Raw genomic sequence first — 13,165 nt, 5'->3', positions numbered from 1 at the left:
TGTAAGATTTTACCTGTAATATAATTGGCCACGCGGTTTTCTGTATTATACATTAAAAGTATTGTGCCAAATTTCAATTATTATTAGTAATAAAATCTATTTGTAAATTGTTTTACACACATATATATATATATATATATATATATATATATATATATATATATATATATATATATAGAATCAAATAATCATGAAAAATCAGAATCACATTATTTTTAATTGAGTTTTTGAAAATATATACAAAACAGATCACCAATTAGAGCTCAGCCCTGATATAAATCAAACATTTATTTCTGCTCTCGTCATTATGCGTTCTTATAAAAACGAACATTAAAATTGGATCGAGCAGCTCGAAATAGAAATCTGGGTAAAATAGCATGCCGAGTTACATCAAGATCGGGCTGCTTCGCCGAAGAATTGCTATTTCGTGACGATACAAGGCGAGAGGATTGCATGTAGGATTATAAACTGCAGTATTTAAGTGCAGATTATGTATTGTGTTGCATAACTTGCGTACAAAGTGCAAGGATAAGGTGGGTCGCCTATGCAAATAGGAGAAAACGATCAAAAGCCTCGCACGTTACGTTCCTGACATTTTTTGACAGTAAATTCTTCCTTTGCCTCGAGTCAACATCCATCAAATTCGCGAGACGCGAATCGCAATCGAAGATGGGCGAGTTACGGGAAATTCGCAGCGTCGTGCTCACTCTCGCGACCTAGTCTTGGAGTGTACCCTCCTTGACCTTGACTATTTCGAGAACCTGAAAAGAGATCAATCACATTGCAGAGCGGGAAAAATCGCACGTGGACTGTCTTAAATTGCTCGCATTTAAGGATTAATGAAGCGCAGACGACGCGCGACTTCTTTATGGAAAAGCGATTCGCATAATGTCAAAGAATGAATATGACGTCGTGTATAGCAGTCGATATCTGTTCAATACGCGATGTGTTCCGAGTATTCCGAGAGAATATTTAATTTAGCAAAAATAATATAATCAATATCACCTGCAACATTTAAAGATGTCGGTGTTCATCATTGCGAGCGTACAGTTAGTGCTCTCTTGAACGATGCATTCTCAGCATCGTATAGAGGGCTGAGTTTAAATTGAAATACTTTCAATTTAAATTATTTTTTTTTACTTTTAACAAAATCAATTTAAAGAAAAGTTGATTACTTTCGTGGATTCTAATTCGCAAGCTATTGTATAATACATTAGTAAATCGTGATCTGATTTGAATCGATGATAGATCATTTAACATCTGAAAGGTATAGTGAAAAATAAGATTCTTTTATATTCATACCTCTCAAAATAGAATAGTACGATCGAAGATCGTCGATTTTTTGTGCAAAACGAGGGTCCTTGTATCCGCGTACATGGTCGGGCATTAACCAGGAATCGTCTTTCTGAATTTTGTCAGCATGTTTAAATGCTATCGGTTTGTCTGCATAGTCTACGTAAGAGAATACAATTAACAAATGAATTCCTATAAATGACAAAAATGTAATAAAATTCATATACATTTCATTGCATGCACCTCGTTTAAAAGCGTCAAACGAAGTCCTGAGGCGAGATCAGCCGCAGGACGTCGTCCAAATCAACTCATTAAAAACTATAAGCGCATGCCACATAATGCTGCATTGTTTCGCACAAATGTATACATTTCGCGCTCGTATTTTTTCATAAATTTTATTCAATCCGGTAAAAGCCGCTTTAATTAATAACAGCATCGCGGATATTGATCTGACGTGAAATGCGTTAAACGTTTATTACACATTTATCAGCAACATCCGTGTATCCAACGTTTATGCTAAAATATTTTGCAGCAATTGTATCGTTAAGCTCTTCTAATTTATTGAAAAAATTCTTAGTAACGTTACTCAAATTATTTTTATAAAATCTTACGTTATAAGATTATATTTCGTATAATCTACCATATAATGTGAAATAAGTGAATGTTTAATACATTTTTTTCATATTCTGAGATGATTTTTATAAAGTTCTTCACACCTTCATAATCAAAATTTAAGAGAACGTCAGGCTCCATATCGCGTGTAATGTAGAACTCGATATCAGTATCGGCCGGTAAATCGTGCAAGCGATTCAAATCACCCAAGCTCGAATCATCGGATCGTCCGACTCGGGGCTTCTGTATTATTCCGAAAGTACGTCCCAGTCTAGGAAACAAATCCGATTTTCGACCGATTCTTGGATACGCCACCAATCCAGCAGATCGTCTATCGTTGATTTTCAATTTTTGACCCTCTGGAACGTGAAGCGAGACAATTGCCGGTTAAAACATGAAATGTGCTCGAAAGTATTTTGCTGAGTTCTCTTTGAAAGTTACGAGACAATATCTTCTTTCTTTGTAAACAATTAGTTATTTGAGTCTAATGCATCTAATAATTTTCTAATTACGCAAATAATGTAACAGCATGTAAAAAAAACGCGTAAAAGGAAGACATTATAAAATATTATTGAGCTAAAAATATTTTCATAGTCGATACACATAATTAAAGTGCAATATTTTGTGCATGTACTATTATACGTGCTTTGTAAAGCCATTAAAAATAATAATTTATATAAAGGATACAAGATTTATAAACGTAAAATATATTAAAAATTAAAAATATTTACATGTGTAAGTAACGGTGTTAAAAAAAACAAATGTCTATATTTTTTATTAAAAGTTTAAATAAAAATTTATATTAATTTATTTAAATAAAAATTAATTGCTAAGCATCAAATATTATTTTATCAAATTTATCATTATTATACACATTATTATACACAATATTATCATTATTATACACATACGTGTATAATATTTCGTATAAAGAATTTAAAAATAATTTATACAGAGAAATAGCTACAATATAAATGAAAATATAATATAAATGAAAAACATGAAAAATTTCAAAAATTATTTGCAAGTGACAGTGTTAAAAAACTTAACTATATATTACAAAGCATCTAAATTCTTTGTTAAAACTATTAAAAGCTTAAATAAAAATTAATATTAATTTATTTATGTTAAGACATCATTATAAGCATTATAATAATTGTAAAGAAATTAAATGTACAATCAGCAATACACTAAAATATTACAAAAATTTAAAAACGTGTAAAATACGTTTAAAGAAAATATAAAAGAGTAAAACGCGTCGTTTATATCGATAATTATAACGTTTGTTGTATGTATGTTTGATATTTATAGAACAATAAAGAAAAAGAATTAGTGATAAAAATTTATAATTTGAAAAATGCCACACAAAAGTTATAAATGTATGCGACACTCATGCGAGTTTCTTGCCTCTAGTGGGTTCGTAGTTCTGGCCGACCGAGCATCTGGCAACTGCAAAATAAATAGAATGTCGTCGACGTTTTTCCATCAAAAGTCGGACATCATAATCCCTAACAATTTAATCTATACTCGCACTCGTGGCACCCAACGATTTCCTGCGGGAGTTCAGTATAATACTTTTTTTCCCATGCTATGTTTTTTTTGCATTTTAATTCCCCGTCCTACTTCATTTTTACTTTGCATTGGGAGCTGTTGCATCCAAGTTGCAGTTTGGCCTCAATGAGAATGAATTATCTAACATATTATTCGCGAGAGAATAGAAACTATGACTTTTAATATTAGATTAGAAGTTCCCTGCCCTTTGTCATTCTAATTTTTTTATTTGCAATTGTTATGATATCGAACATCCTCAATGACATTTGGTGTAACATTAAACCAATTGTTTTCACAGTTCTATATATATTTTTTGAATTAAGGCTCAATTTAAATTCCAAGTTTAATATCTAAACCAGGTGAATCGATCTTACGGTTAATTTAAGCCGATCTTAATTTATCAAAACGCTTTAACTTTCAATTGTACAACTTGCAAAAATAATTAGATAACGTTTAAAAAATTATATCATAAAAGTGCCTTAATATTTTTATTAACAGATCATTTAAAAATTTTTATATAAAAACTGCAATACTTCTAAAAAATTTTTTGTTAAAGTTTGTGAATTAATGGGACCAATCACTAGACATTAATGATTGAAGAACAAAAAAAAGTAAACGTATATTTTAAGAATTGTCAAGATAATTGCGAAATTCGTGTGAACTCACGATTAAGAGATGTAGAAAATGCCAGAAGGATCACGAAGATAAAAAACCGGTTGTCCTGCATTTCTGTGACCAGTGATCGAAATTCTAAGTTGTGACGATGTGAAGCTTCGAATCGCACCGACACTGAATGTCTCCTGTTACCCGACGTCCGATTTTATACCTTGCGCCACTCCACCCGATTACAGAGCTGCCACCCCACAGTTCAAACCCCTTGTCGCAGAGCGTCCGCGTGTCTCGTGTCTTACCCCTACTCCTTGTAAGACCGATATTGTATTTTTCGCAGCGTCATAAAGATAGACGATTCTTTCCGAGGAATTGATCTTTTGAATTACTAAATATCGAAAACTTAAAAATCAATTTGTCAATAAAAATCATTCCATTAAAGATCGATCTTTTTATTAAGCTTACAAAATTTTTAGTAATTACAGTATATTTTTATTCGAATAAGTATAATTATTTATTGCTGCAGCTTGACCAATAAAATGCTGTAAAGAATATTGTACAATCAAGAATCAAAAAAATTTATTCTTTAGAAGATCGATTCAAGATACCTATCAGAGATAAGCGATCTTGAAGATTGATTTTTAGAAGATTTCGATTGATTTTTTTTGTTAATTCTCGATTTATGTAGTGAACGCTAACGAAATCTCTTTTTCGTGATCTGCATGATGCGCTATTAAGTCTAATGACACGTCATTAAGATTTACAAGTCAAAAATCAATATTATTTCAATCTCATCAAACTCATAATTTAGAAATTCGAAACAAAATAACAATTTTTTTTATTTTACAGTAAATTTCTATAAGGCAAATAAAATTATTTTCATACAAAAATAATGAGCTAATCAAATATACAATAAAGACACATTAGCATATATTAAAATACATGCTATTTATCATATGGAGTAAAAATGTGGTAAAATATTGTCAATGATAGATAATGATAATTATCAATTAATAATTATCCATTATAATTTATCGATGAATTATAATGACTATTTATCTTGATAAATACCTACATACTGTGGACATAAATTAATAAAATAATTTCATCGAAATCCTTTCATCTTTTCAGTAATTTCAGTGTAATTTAGTTTTACATTTATAATGATAAAAATAATTTATATTGTATCACATTTACCTTACGACAATTATCTTAAATAGTCTCACGTGACATATGAGATTATAAAATATAATTAAAAAATATGGGATATGTAAAGTTATAAAAATATACAAAAAAAATATGTAAATCTACAAAAAATACATTCTATTATTATACATGTGTATTTTCAAGAGAACAAGCTGTTTTTTTTATAACATTTTTATCAATATATAATATTGATAAAATTGTATAATATTTACAACAGTTCCAATCTTCGAAAACCTTTGGTATACGCTGTGCTCATATACAATATAAATAACACTATTTCATGCATAGGAAACATATATTATTAATTTGCATGACCGATTTTGATACACCATGCGACCCTCAGGGATGGACCATCCTATTTATAAAAAAAATGTATTGATCTTCAGACGCACTTTTGAATGTTCCAGCTAGACGCCGCATGCAACATCAATTACCCAGTATTATAGTAATTCGGTCGATGGCGACGTAGGTGTAAAAGGAGGCCGCATTACGATATGATGCAAGATAATATATAGATTTATATACGCGTGATGAGATTATTGCGCGACAGATTATGACGTATTATTGTGCGTGACATTTTCTCGACACGTTTTCCCATGTGGTACGATCTTCCATTGAGGATAATCTCTCTAACGTGTGTGAACGTTCTCGCGATGCTTTTTCGCGCTATTCCTGCACGAGGTTTACGTCCGGTCACGCTGGATACATTCGATTCGATAAAGGCGTGAAACATAGTTCTTCAAAAATGAATGGCAAAAATGTCAATACCGGCAGACCCTTACCTCACAATTTACCTTTCCGAAGATTATGAATTCATAACTTCAAATAACACATAAATAATTTAATTTATGGCTGTATTACTTTCTCATAACTGACACGTGTAAATGATGATATTATGTAAATTAAATTACGGTTATATATTGTACATGTTACTAGCTTGCAGGTAAATTGACTTCTCTCTTCTTCTCAAATAATTCTTTGTACGGAGAAAAGTTATTCCGTAAGAATTTTTCTTACAAAAGCATAAGAAACAAAAGAATTAATGACAATGTTTCTGCAGTTTCTTACAAAATTATGAGCTTCAGTCGGTGATTTTATTTTCTAATAAATATTTTCTGAAAAAATAGATAAAAAAATGCGATTAATACGCATAAAATTTACAAATAGTCACGATGTACTGGAAAATTAGGTAAACTGGTAGCTTATTGTCTCGGGTGCAAAGGAAGGGTTTCTGCCTCATAGTTTAATTTATCCACGACGGACACGACGTACTGCTAGTGAGCATTTCATTTGTATGCGCATAACGGCTCATTTAAATATAAAGGAGCGTCGATGAGGATCGTATTTAACGTTTAGCGCCGGCATACTGTTTAATTAATTGTACACGTGTACTGTACATAGATATATGGATATGAAAAAAAACCTAGATAAAGAGACGTGTGTTCAATGAATTTATTTCGAGCCAAGAAAGTAGTGCGGATTAAAAAATTGTAAATTTCTGCTAATGCATCTGCAGATTGCGCTTTTCATCAGCCAATAATTTAGACATTATTAAAAAAAAAAGAGAGAAAGATAGTTTAATCCTGAAAAGATGAAAAACAAGCATCCTTTCGATCAGCTTAGCACAATAAAATATGTACGTAATTTCGTGATGTCTTACCCCTACAACACCGAAATTTTTCAAAGATGCTTTAAAATAGAAAGATTTCAACTGAAGAAACGAAACATTTCGAAATATATCTGCAACATTTCAGAGATGTTTCTGTATAGAAAATATCCGCGATTTTTGCACTTAAAACCTTGTAGAAATATTATTGAAAAGTTAATGAAAAAATCCAAAATATTTCTAATATATTGTTGACTTTAGTTTTTAGTAGAGTCCCTAGAAGTAGAGAGTCTGGACATCTCGGGGTTCCACGTGATTGGATGCACGTGATTGTGCACCTAAAATGGCAGCACCAATACGGATCCCTGTTTAATCCTTTTTAACCAATGCGATAACAGCATACACACGTTCAAGTGCACACAATGATAAACATACACACACATAAAGCTCACGTACATACACTGACATATTCATCACCGACATTTTAGGGGCAGATGTCCAGACTCTCTACTTCTAGGGACTCTAGTTTTTAGAAAGAGAGTACTTCAGAAATAATATTTAAATTTATTATATTCAGAAGATTACAATTATTAAAAAATTACAATAGAAATTAAAAATAAAATACAATCAGTGTTTCTATTTTACATTTTTATTTCATTTGCAATTTGATTAATAAAATATAAATATAATATCATTTTAAAAATATTTAATAAAAAAATGCATAAAATATATAAAAAAATATTTTATTTACGTGATATTCTTGTACTTCTATTACAACTAAACTTAAAATTTCTTTGCTCGATCAATCCGCCAAGCAAAAAATGTAATCAATTTTAAAAACATTTTTATCACATTTCGCAGAATTTTATCAAAAGTGTTGCATATAAAATGTGAGAGGTTGAAATCTTTTTAAAAGCTTCCTGCAGCAGTGCTATACTGGCAATAAAAGATAATTATAATATCGTATTTTAAGTGGGTTGATGAAAAATAGCGTGTCATTTCTTAATTCTATGTTACAGACTCTCGTTTGTTAAAAATATTAGTTTCCGGTCACATGTTGTGTTTGCTTATGTATGTGCACGCACGCGTGAGTAATATGTGTAAAATATACAGTGTTTAATATTTAATTTAATATTAATTATAATATCGTTTATGGGTAGATAGAGCGAATTAAACTAAATGAAAAAGTCCTGTATCATTTTTCAATTTTTACAATAGCTACCGAAATATTAATTATTAAAAATTGCTGGAAATTAGTATAACCGTAATTTAATATACATATTATTATCATTTATACGTATCCGTCCGGTCCACCACCTGTAATCACACGACAAAATGCGATAACTTTTTAAAAATTTTCCTGCAACCTTCCAGCTTTCTTTCAGACCTTTTTAACAAAGCAAAATTTAAAAATATAATCTAAATCAGATAAAGTTTTTAATGAAGTTCATTATTATATCCAAGTAATTATTCAATAACAATAAAAATAGAGCTCTCTGAGGTCATGCTCACTACAATTTTCAATCAGCATTCTAAAAGCAACCACATATAAAAAATTTAGCCAATTTGGCCTAAAACCGTTTTTTTCACATAAAGTGTGCGGGGTTGTTTATTAATAAAGAATATTCTTGGATAGTTTTATTTTATTTTTTAACTTTTTTCATAACTATGTTTCACAAGTTTTGTAGAATATTATTCATATCTTTCAGAAATAAAAAAAATATTTTAATTAAATTTTCATAGAAAGTATATCTATAATAACACTGTCATTATATAAATTCTATAACATAATATATAAAAGAAATTTCAGTCTCTTGGCAAAAAATACAATCTGGTTATATTTCCAATGCACTCTGTCAGTCGGTTTTATCAATTCCATTAGCTATCCTCTTTAAAATATGCGTAACGCCATACTGATATATACTGGCATTAATTTTCTTCAACTTCTTAATCTCTTTCTGTAGATCCTCCACCTTCGACGTCACATCCGACCTTCGAGAATCGCTGCTACCATCCTCATAAGATTCAAAGTTCAGAATCTCCGCCGGATCTCGTCCTCTGGAGACAACCTCAATAACGCTCTCTTTGCCTCCGTCGTCCGATGTTCTCTGCAAATTATGCACCTGTAAGCGCGGTTTGAGAACGGAAGCGCGAAAATTGTCGAATCCTGGAGCGAAAAATGCAGCGGTAACTGGTGCTTTATGCTCGATGGTCCTGAGCACCTGCCGGCTGGCGATGTCCCAGAGATGGACCGCACCGTCAGTAGATCCAGACAGCAGAGTACGGCAGTCCAATGATACCGACAGAGCAGTTACATTTGATTTGTGTGCTTCGAACACGGCGCTCTCTTCATTCACGTTGTCCGTGTTCACTGTGACATGATGCTCGATTCCGCGTGGCGGTTCATGCAAGTTACACTGGAATATCTCGCCGGTCATGCAACCTACGAAGAGTTCACTATCGCGGATGTTCACGGCGATTGCTGTGAGCGGCGCGTCAAACACCAGCGAGACTAGGAGATCTCCGCTCCCAAGCTCATAAATATTCATGCTTCGATCCAACGAGACTGTGTATAATCTCGTACGGGCGCCACCGTGACCGAAGTGTAGATCCTTGACTGGTAAACTATGGTTGGAAAAGGTATGAACTGGGGAGCAATGCGCATCGTTCAGCACGCTGTAGAGCGACCACACGAAGACGAGGCTGTCCTCGCCAGCGCTGGCGAATAATGAACCGTCCTTGGTAGTGACCAGACAGTTGACGGTCTGATAGTGCTTCGTCAAATTGGCCAGTAGTCTGCCATTACATGTTTGCCAGATGAACAGCTTTTCGGCCACCGAGGCGATTATATAGGAGCCGTTCGGTGTGGAAGTCAAGGCGTTGACCTTGCCTGGAGTGGTTAGTCGGATGTTGGGCAAGGGTGACGGGTTGTTCAGCGGCCAGATGTGTATTCGTGGTTTTGTGACGTCTGCACCCAATATGTAGCTGTCGCTCAGAAGCTGAAGGCTGCGCTGTCCGAGTGCCGTCGCGTTCTTGTACATAGACAACATAGAACCATTTCGAGGATCCCACACAGCGGCACTCCAACTCTTCCCGGTAGTGTCGCTTGTCAGAATTACTTCTTTCGCATCAGTTACTCGATGCATTTTCCAGTCTTGCAATTAACACTACACTACACTATATGTATTGGACTTTATTAATATTGATTATGGCCGTGAAGCTGACTTTATATTTTCTTCTTTTTGATTGCTGTTAGAAGACAACATTACTCTTTGTAACTGTTTTCAATCAGTTTTCGCCTCGTGGCCCTCGTGGTAGAGCATACGTAGAATAGGTTAGGTACCTTTTGTCGAAGTTATTCACTAGATGGCACTATTACTCTAATATAGCGACGATCGGTGTATTGACGTTTGTCGGTTACAAAACAGGGAACATTTCAACCCCCGAGGTTGACTATTTACGCATAAAATATAAATCATCCACATTACGTGTACAAAATATAAACTGTTTTACGTGTCATCGATGTACACAATACTAAATTATTCATAGAGGATTCAGATTTCATCAGAAATAGTGAAAATTATATTCCATCTTTTTACTTTTAATATATCATATGTATATTTATTTTAAAGTCAAATATATGAACAATTATATAACTTATATATTTTTTCATATATTGAGATATTCAATTTATACTGTTTGTATCTATATGTAATATTATTGTCTATAATGAAAAGAGATTATATATAGATAAATACAGTAAATAATGTAGACATGATCTTGAAATATACAGCATAATTCAAACTTTCATCTTCTATTAAAAGAATATTGAACAATACGAAATAAGAATAAAAATTTTTGTTAATCCGATTTATTATATTTATATTTTTTTTTGTTTTTCTAATCAACTCATCCTTCGGGCTAATAAAACACGCTATTCTTCACTTTTCAATCACTTCCTAAATAGTACACAACAGTATCACGTGACATTTCTAGGCGGTATTACATTTCGAAATACTTGTGTGTGTTGTGTGTGTGCGCGCGCGCGTGTTCGTGTGTGTTCGTGTGTGCGTGTGTGTGTTTGCGTGCGTGCGTGTGTGTATGTGTGTATTTTTATGTAGGTTTAGTCGGCTTCCAAGCTTGCGATCTTTTGCAAGAAAACGTCGAAGAGAATAGAAGATCGATCAAAAAGTGATCGCTTGATTAATATCGCAACGTGTCAATGTAAAAGTCGATCGTAGTTTATTATTTACTACGCAATTCGACTCATTGGATCGTGACCTGAAGGTTATGCCGTACCATGATTATGTCAATTTTCTGATTGTTTTTATTTAGTTATCAAAAATCGAGGATCTCTTCATAATACGATCTCACTTGCTCATGGGATTTATCGACGATGAATTGCAAGAAGTATCACAGCTGTGCCACAATGTCATCGACGGAAGCCGCCTCGTCTCTTGTGTACGGAGCATGGTCCGTGTCGAAATAACGTAAGGAAACTCCATATCATACTTTCATCACAGTGGCAAAATCGTTTCTCACTATTGTTATTTGTCATTTTTTTTCATTGCAGAAAAACGCCGTTCAAACAACTCGTTGTATGTATCCAGTTCCAAGAAAATTATCCTGCTTCGCCGTTGTTTGTCGAGTTAAAGAGCAAAACTCTGTCTGCAAAGTTGCTTGACGGACTAGCAGAAGTTTGCGAAAAAGAGTGCAAGCGTTTTCTGAACAAAGCGCAGGTTTATACTTAGATTCGTATTTAATAGCCATACAGATTCAATATAATGACTTCTTGTATTTGCAGATATTGCCAGTTTTAAAGTTTATCAGGAATTTCATTGAGGAAAATCCTCTCATCTGCTGCTATGAAGAAATATCAATGTTGAAAAAGCTTTTAGGGGATAAGGATGAATTAAAGTTAAAACAGAAGAATTCTTGCATTAATGTAACACTGCATCAAGGTTTATATTATTTCAAGACCAAGCTTGAAGTACCAGATAATTATCCCACCAATTGTGTAATGTACGTTCAATTTTTGTCTATAAAATTAACATGGTCGTAACAAAATGACTAACATACATGATTTATTTACAGTTTCAGTGATGTTGATACGAATTTCCCACCTCTGTTCAATCGCTATCTAGTTGGACAAGGAAGGGAATTAGCAAGGCAATGTGTCGAGCCACCAGTGAGGAAACAACAGCCGTTCACACCATCACCATCGTTGAACACAGTTGCTTCCTTTCTCATCAAGTAATTTTTATTCTTACATGTGTATATTTTTATCTATTACAATTTTTTTTAATTTAATTTAATTTTATTATAAATTGTTCAGAAGCGTGAAAGCTTTTCCGCAAGAACCTTGTCAACATTGCAAAGTAACGTGTTTACCAATAAATCCAGAAGATATTGTAACCGACGAAAATGGAGATTTCCACGCCGAAAGACTTTATTGTGGTCATCTCTTTCATTTGAAATGTCTCGTGACATATATGAAGACTCCGCCATTCCATGGTAAAAATAAAATTTTTATTCTAGACATTATATTATGTCATAGAAAGATTAAAAAGAAATCCTTGTGTTCTTAAGGGGGTAAGAAGTGCCCAACTTGCGGTCAACGCGTTTATCATGACAAATGGGGATTATCTGACAAACTAGCAGAGACTCGTTGGGCCCATCAACAGGCACGAGTGAGAGAGTTGGCGGAAGTTGAAGATTTTTTCAACTAGTATACCCGCATCGTACAAACTCTTGTGGAATGAGTTTCACGATAAAACTTACTGGAAGTACAATATAATAAATAGTCTGTACATATATATAAAATATGGTAACTAACATTTTGAACGAAAATGAAACGTAAATTAAGATTTTAAAAAATGAAATATTATTTTTTTACAACAATTATGTAAAAGATATAAATTTTTGAGTTAAATGTTTTTTTTTCTTTTTAAGCAGGCGATTTGAGAGAACTAAAAACGAAAAATCTATAATGGATGTCAAGTTAGAATTTTTATAACGATCTCAAGTAATTAGTGAATATTATAAGAAAATAAATTTTTTCTAAATAACAGAAGTTATTTTCAACTTTACAATTTCTTTCATTACTTGTAGTATTTTTTATATGTTATATGTCTTTTTTTCTTTTCAGTTACTTTCGTGGTATGTGTCAATGCATTTCAATATTTAATTTAAAAATAAAAAGATTGACGAGAAAAATAATATGATTATCAACATATAATCTATTATTTTGAAAATATAAAACCAACTCTTTCCTCCCCTTTTCTCTTT

At 32.7% G+C, this 13,165-nt stretch overlaps 3 protein-coding genes across 8 annotated transcripts; 1 reads left to right on the top strand and 2 right to left on the bottom strand.

Moving 5' to 3' along the window:
- Positions 1-275: 275 nt before the first annotated feature.
- LOC105197824 (uncharacterized) lies at positions 276-4,308 on the bottom strand. 2 transcript variants are annotated; one of them, XM_011164378.3, is made up of 5 exons: positions 4,123-4,308; positions 3,313-3,354; positions 2,010-2,264; positions 1,303-1,452; positions 276-761 (listed from the first exon to the last, which is right to left on the bottom strand). In XM_011164378.3, exons 1-5 carry the CDS (start codon positions 4,181-4,183, stop codon positions 679-681), a joined length of 591 nt encoding a protein of 196 aa, XP_011162680.1. In that variant the 5' UTR covers positions 4,184-4,308; the 3' UTR covers positions 276-678.
- A 4,194-nt stretch (positions 4,309-8,502) lies between these two features.
- Positions 8,503-10,455, bottom strand: LOC105197823 (WD repeat-containing protein 18). The gene has a single exon (XM_011164377.3). The coding sequence runs from the start codon at positions 10,021-10,023 to the stop codon at positions 8,734-8,736; it is 1,290 nt and encodes a 429-aa protein (XP_011162679.1). The 5' UTR covers positions 10,024-10,455; the 3' UTR covers positions 8,503-8,733.
- LOC105197822 lies at positions 9,423-12,950 on the top strand. 5 transcript variants are annotated; one of them, XM_039454690.1, is made up of 7 exons: positions 9,423-9,517; positions 11,213-11,367; positions 11,451-11,616; positions 11,682-11,899; positions 11,972-12,130; positions 12,213-12,391; positions 12,467-12,950. In XM_039454690.1, exons 2-7 carry the CDS (start codon positions 11,258-11,260, stop codon positions 12,604-12,606), a joined length of 972 nt encoding a protein of 323 aa, XP_039310624.1. In that variant the 5' UTR covers positions 9,423-9,517; positions 11,213-11,257; the 3' UTR covers positions 12,607-12,950. The 5 variants fall into 5 exon arrangements, 3 of the variants coding, with proteins under 3 accessions (XP_039310624.1, XP_025987405.1, XP_039310623.1); XM_026131620.2 differs by lacking the exon at positions 9,423-9,517 and adding an exon at positions 9,831-9,973; XR_850842.3 differs by lacking the exon at positions 9,423-9,517 and having other exon boundaries at positions 10,631-11,367; positions 12,467-12,704; positions 12,833-12,950.
- Positions 12,951-13,165: the final 215 nt, after the last annotated feature.

This window comes from Solenopsis invicta, chromosome 10 (genome assembly GCF_016802725.1).
Source record: "Solenopsis invicta isolate M01_SB chromosome 10, UNIL_Sinv_3.0, whole genome shotgun sequence".
NCBI classification, from domain to species: Eukaryota; Metazoa; Arthropoda; class Insecta; order Hymenoptera; family Formicidae; genus Solenopsis; species Solenopsis invicta.
Note: the sequence above shows the minus strand (reverse complement) of the source record. Positions and strands in the feature narration are given on the sequence as shown.

Excerpts from the sequence above, each read along its gene's own strand:
- LOC105197824 (XM_011164378.3), bottom strand. The coding sequence starts at position 4,183 with ATGCAGGACAACCGGTTTTTTATCTTCGTGATCCTTCTGGCATTTTCT. Across the intron at positions 1,453-2,009 it reads CTTAAATTTTGATTATGAAG|ACTATGCAGACAAACCGATA; the intron begins GTGTGAAGAACT and ends TCTCTTACGTAG. Across the intron at positions 762-1,302 it reads GTACTATTCTATTTTGAGAG|GTTCTCGAAATAGTCAAGGT; the intron begins GTATGAATATAA and ends ATCTCTTTTCAG.
- LOC105197823 (XM_011164377.3), bottom strand. The coding sequence starts at position 10,023 with ATGCATCGAGTAACTGATGCGAAAGAAGTAATTCTGACAAGCGACACT.
- LOC105197822 (XM_039454690.1), top strand. The coding sequence starts at position 11,258 with ATGGGATTTATCGACGATGAATTGCAAGAAGTATCACAGCTGTGCCAC. Across the intron at positions 11,900-11,971 it reads TATCCCACCAATTGTGTAAT|TTTCAGTGATGTTGATACGA; the intron begins GTACGTTCAATT and ends ATTTATTTACAG. Across the intron at positions 12,392-12,466 it reads GAAGACTCCGCCATTCCATG|GGGGTAAGAAGTGCCCAACT; the intron begins GTAAAAATAAAA and ends TGTGTTCTTAAG.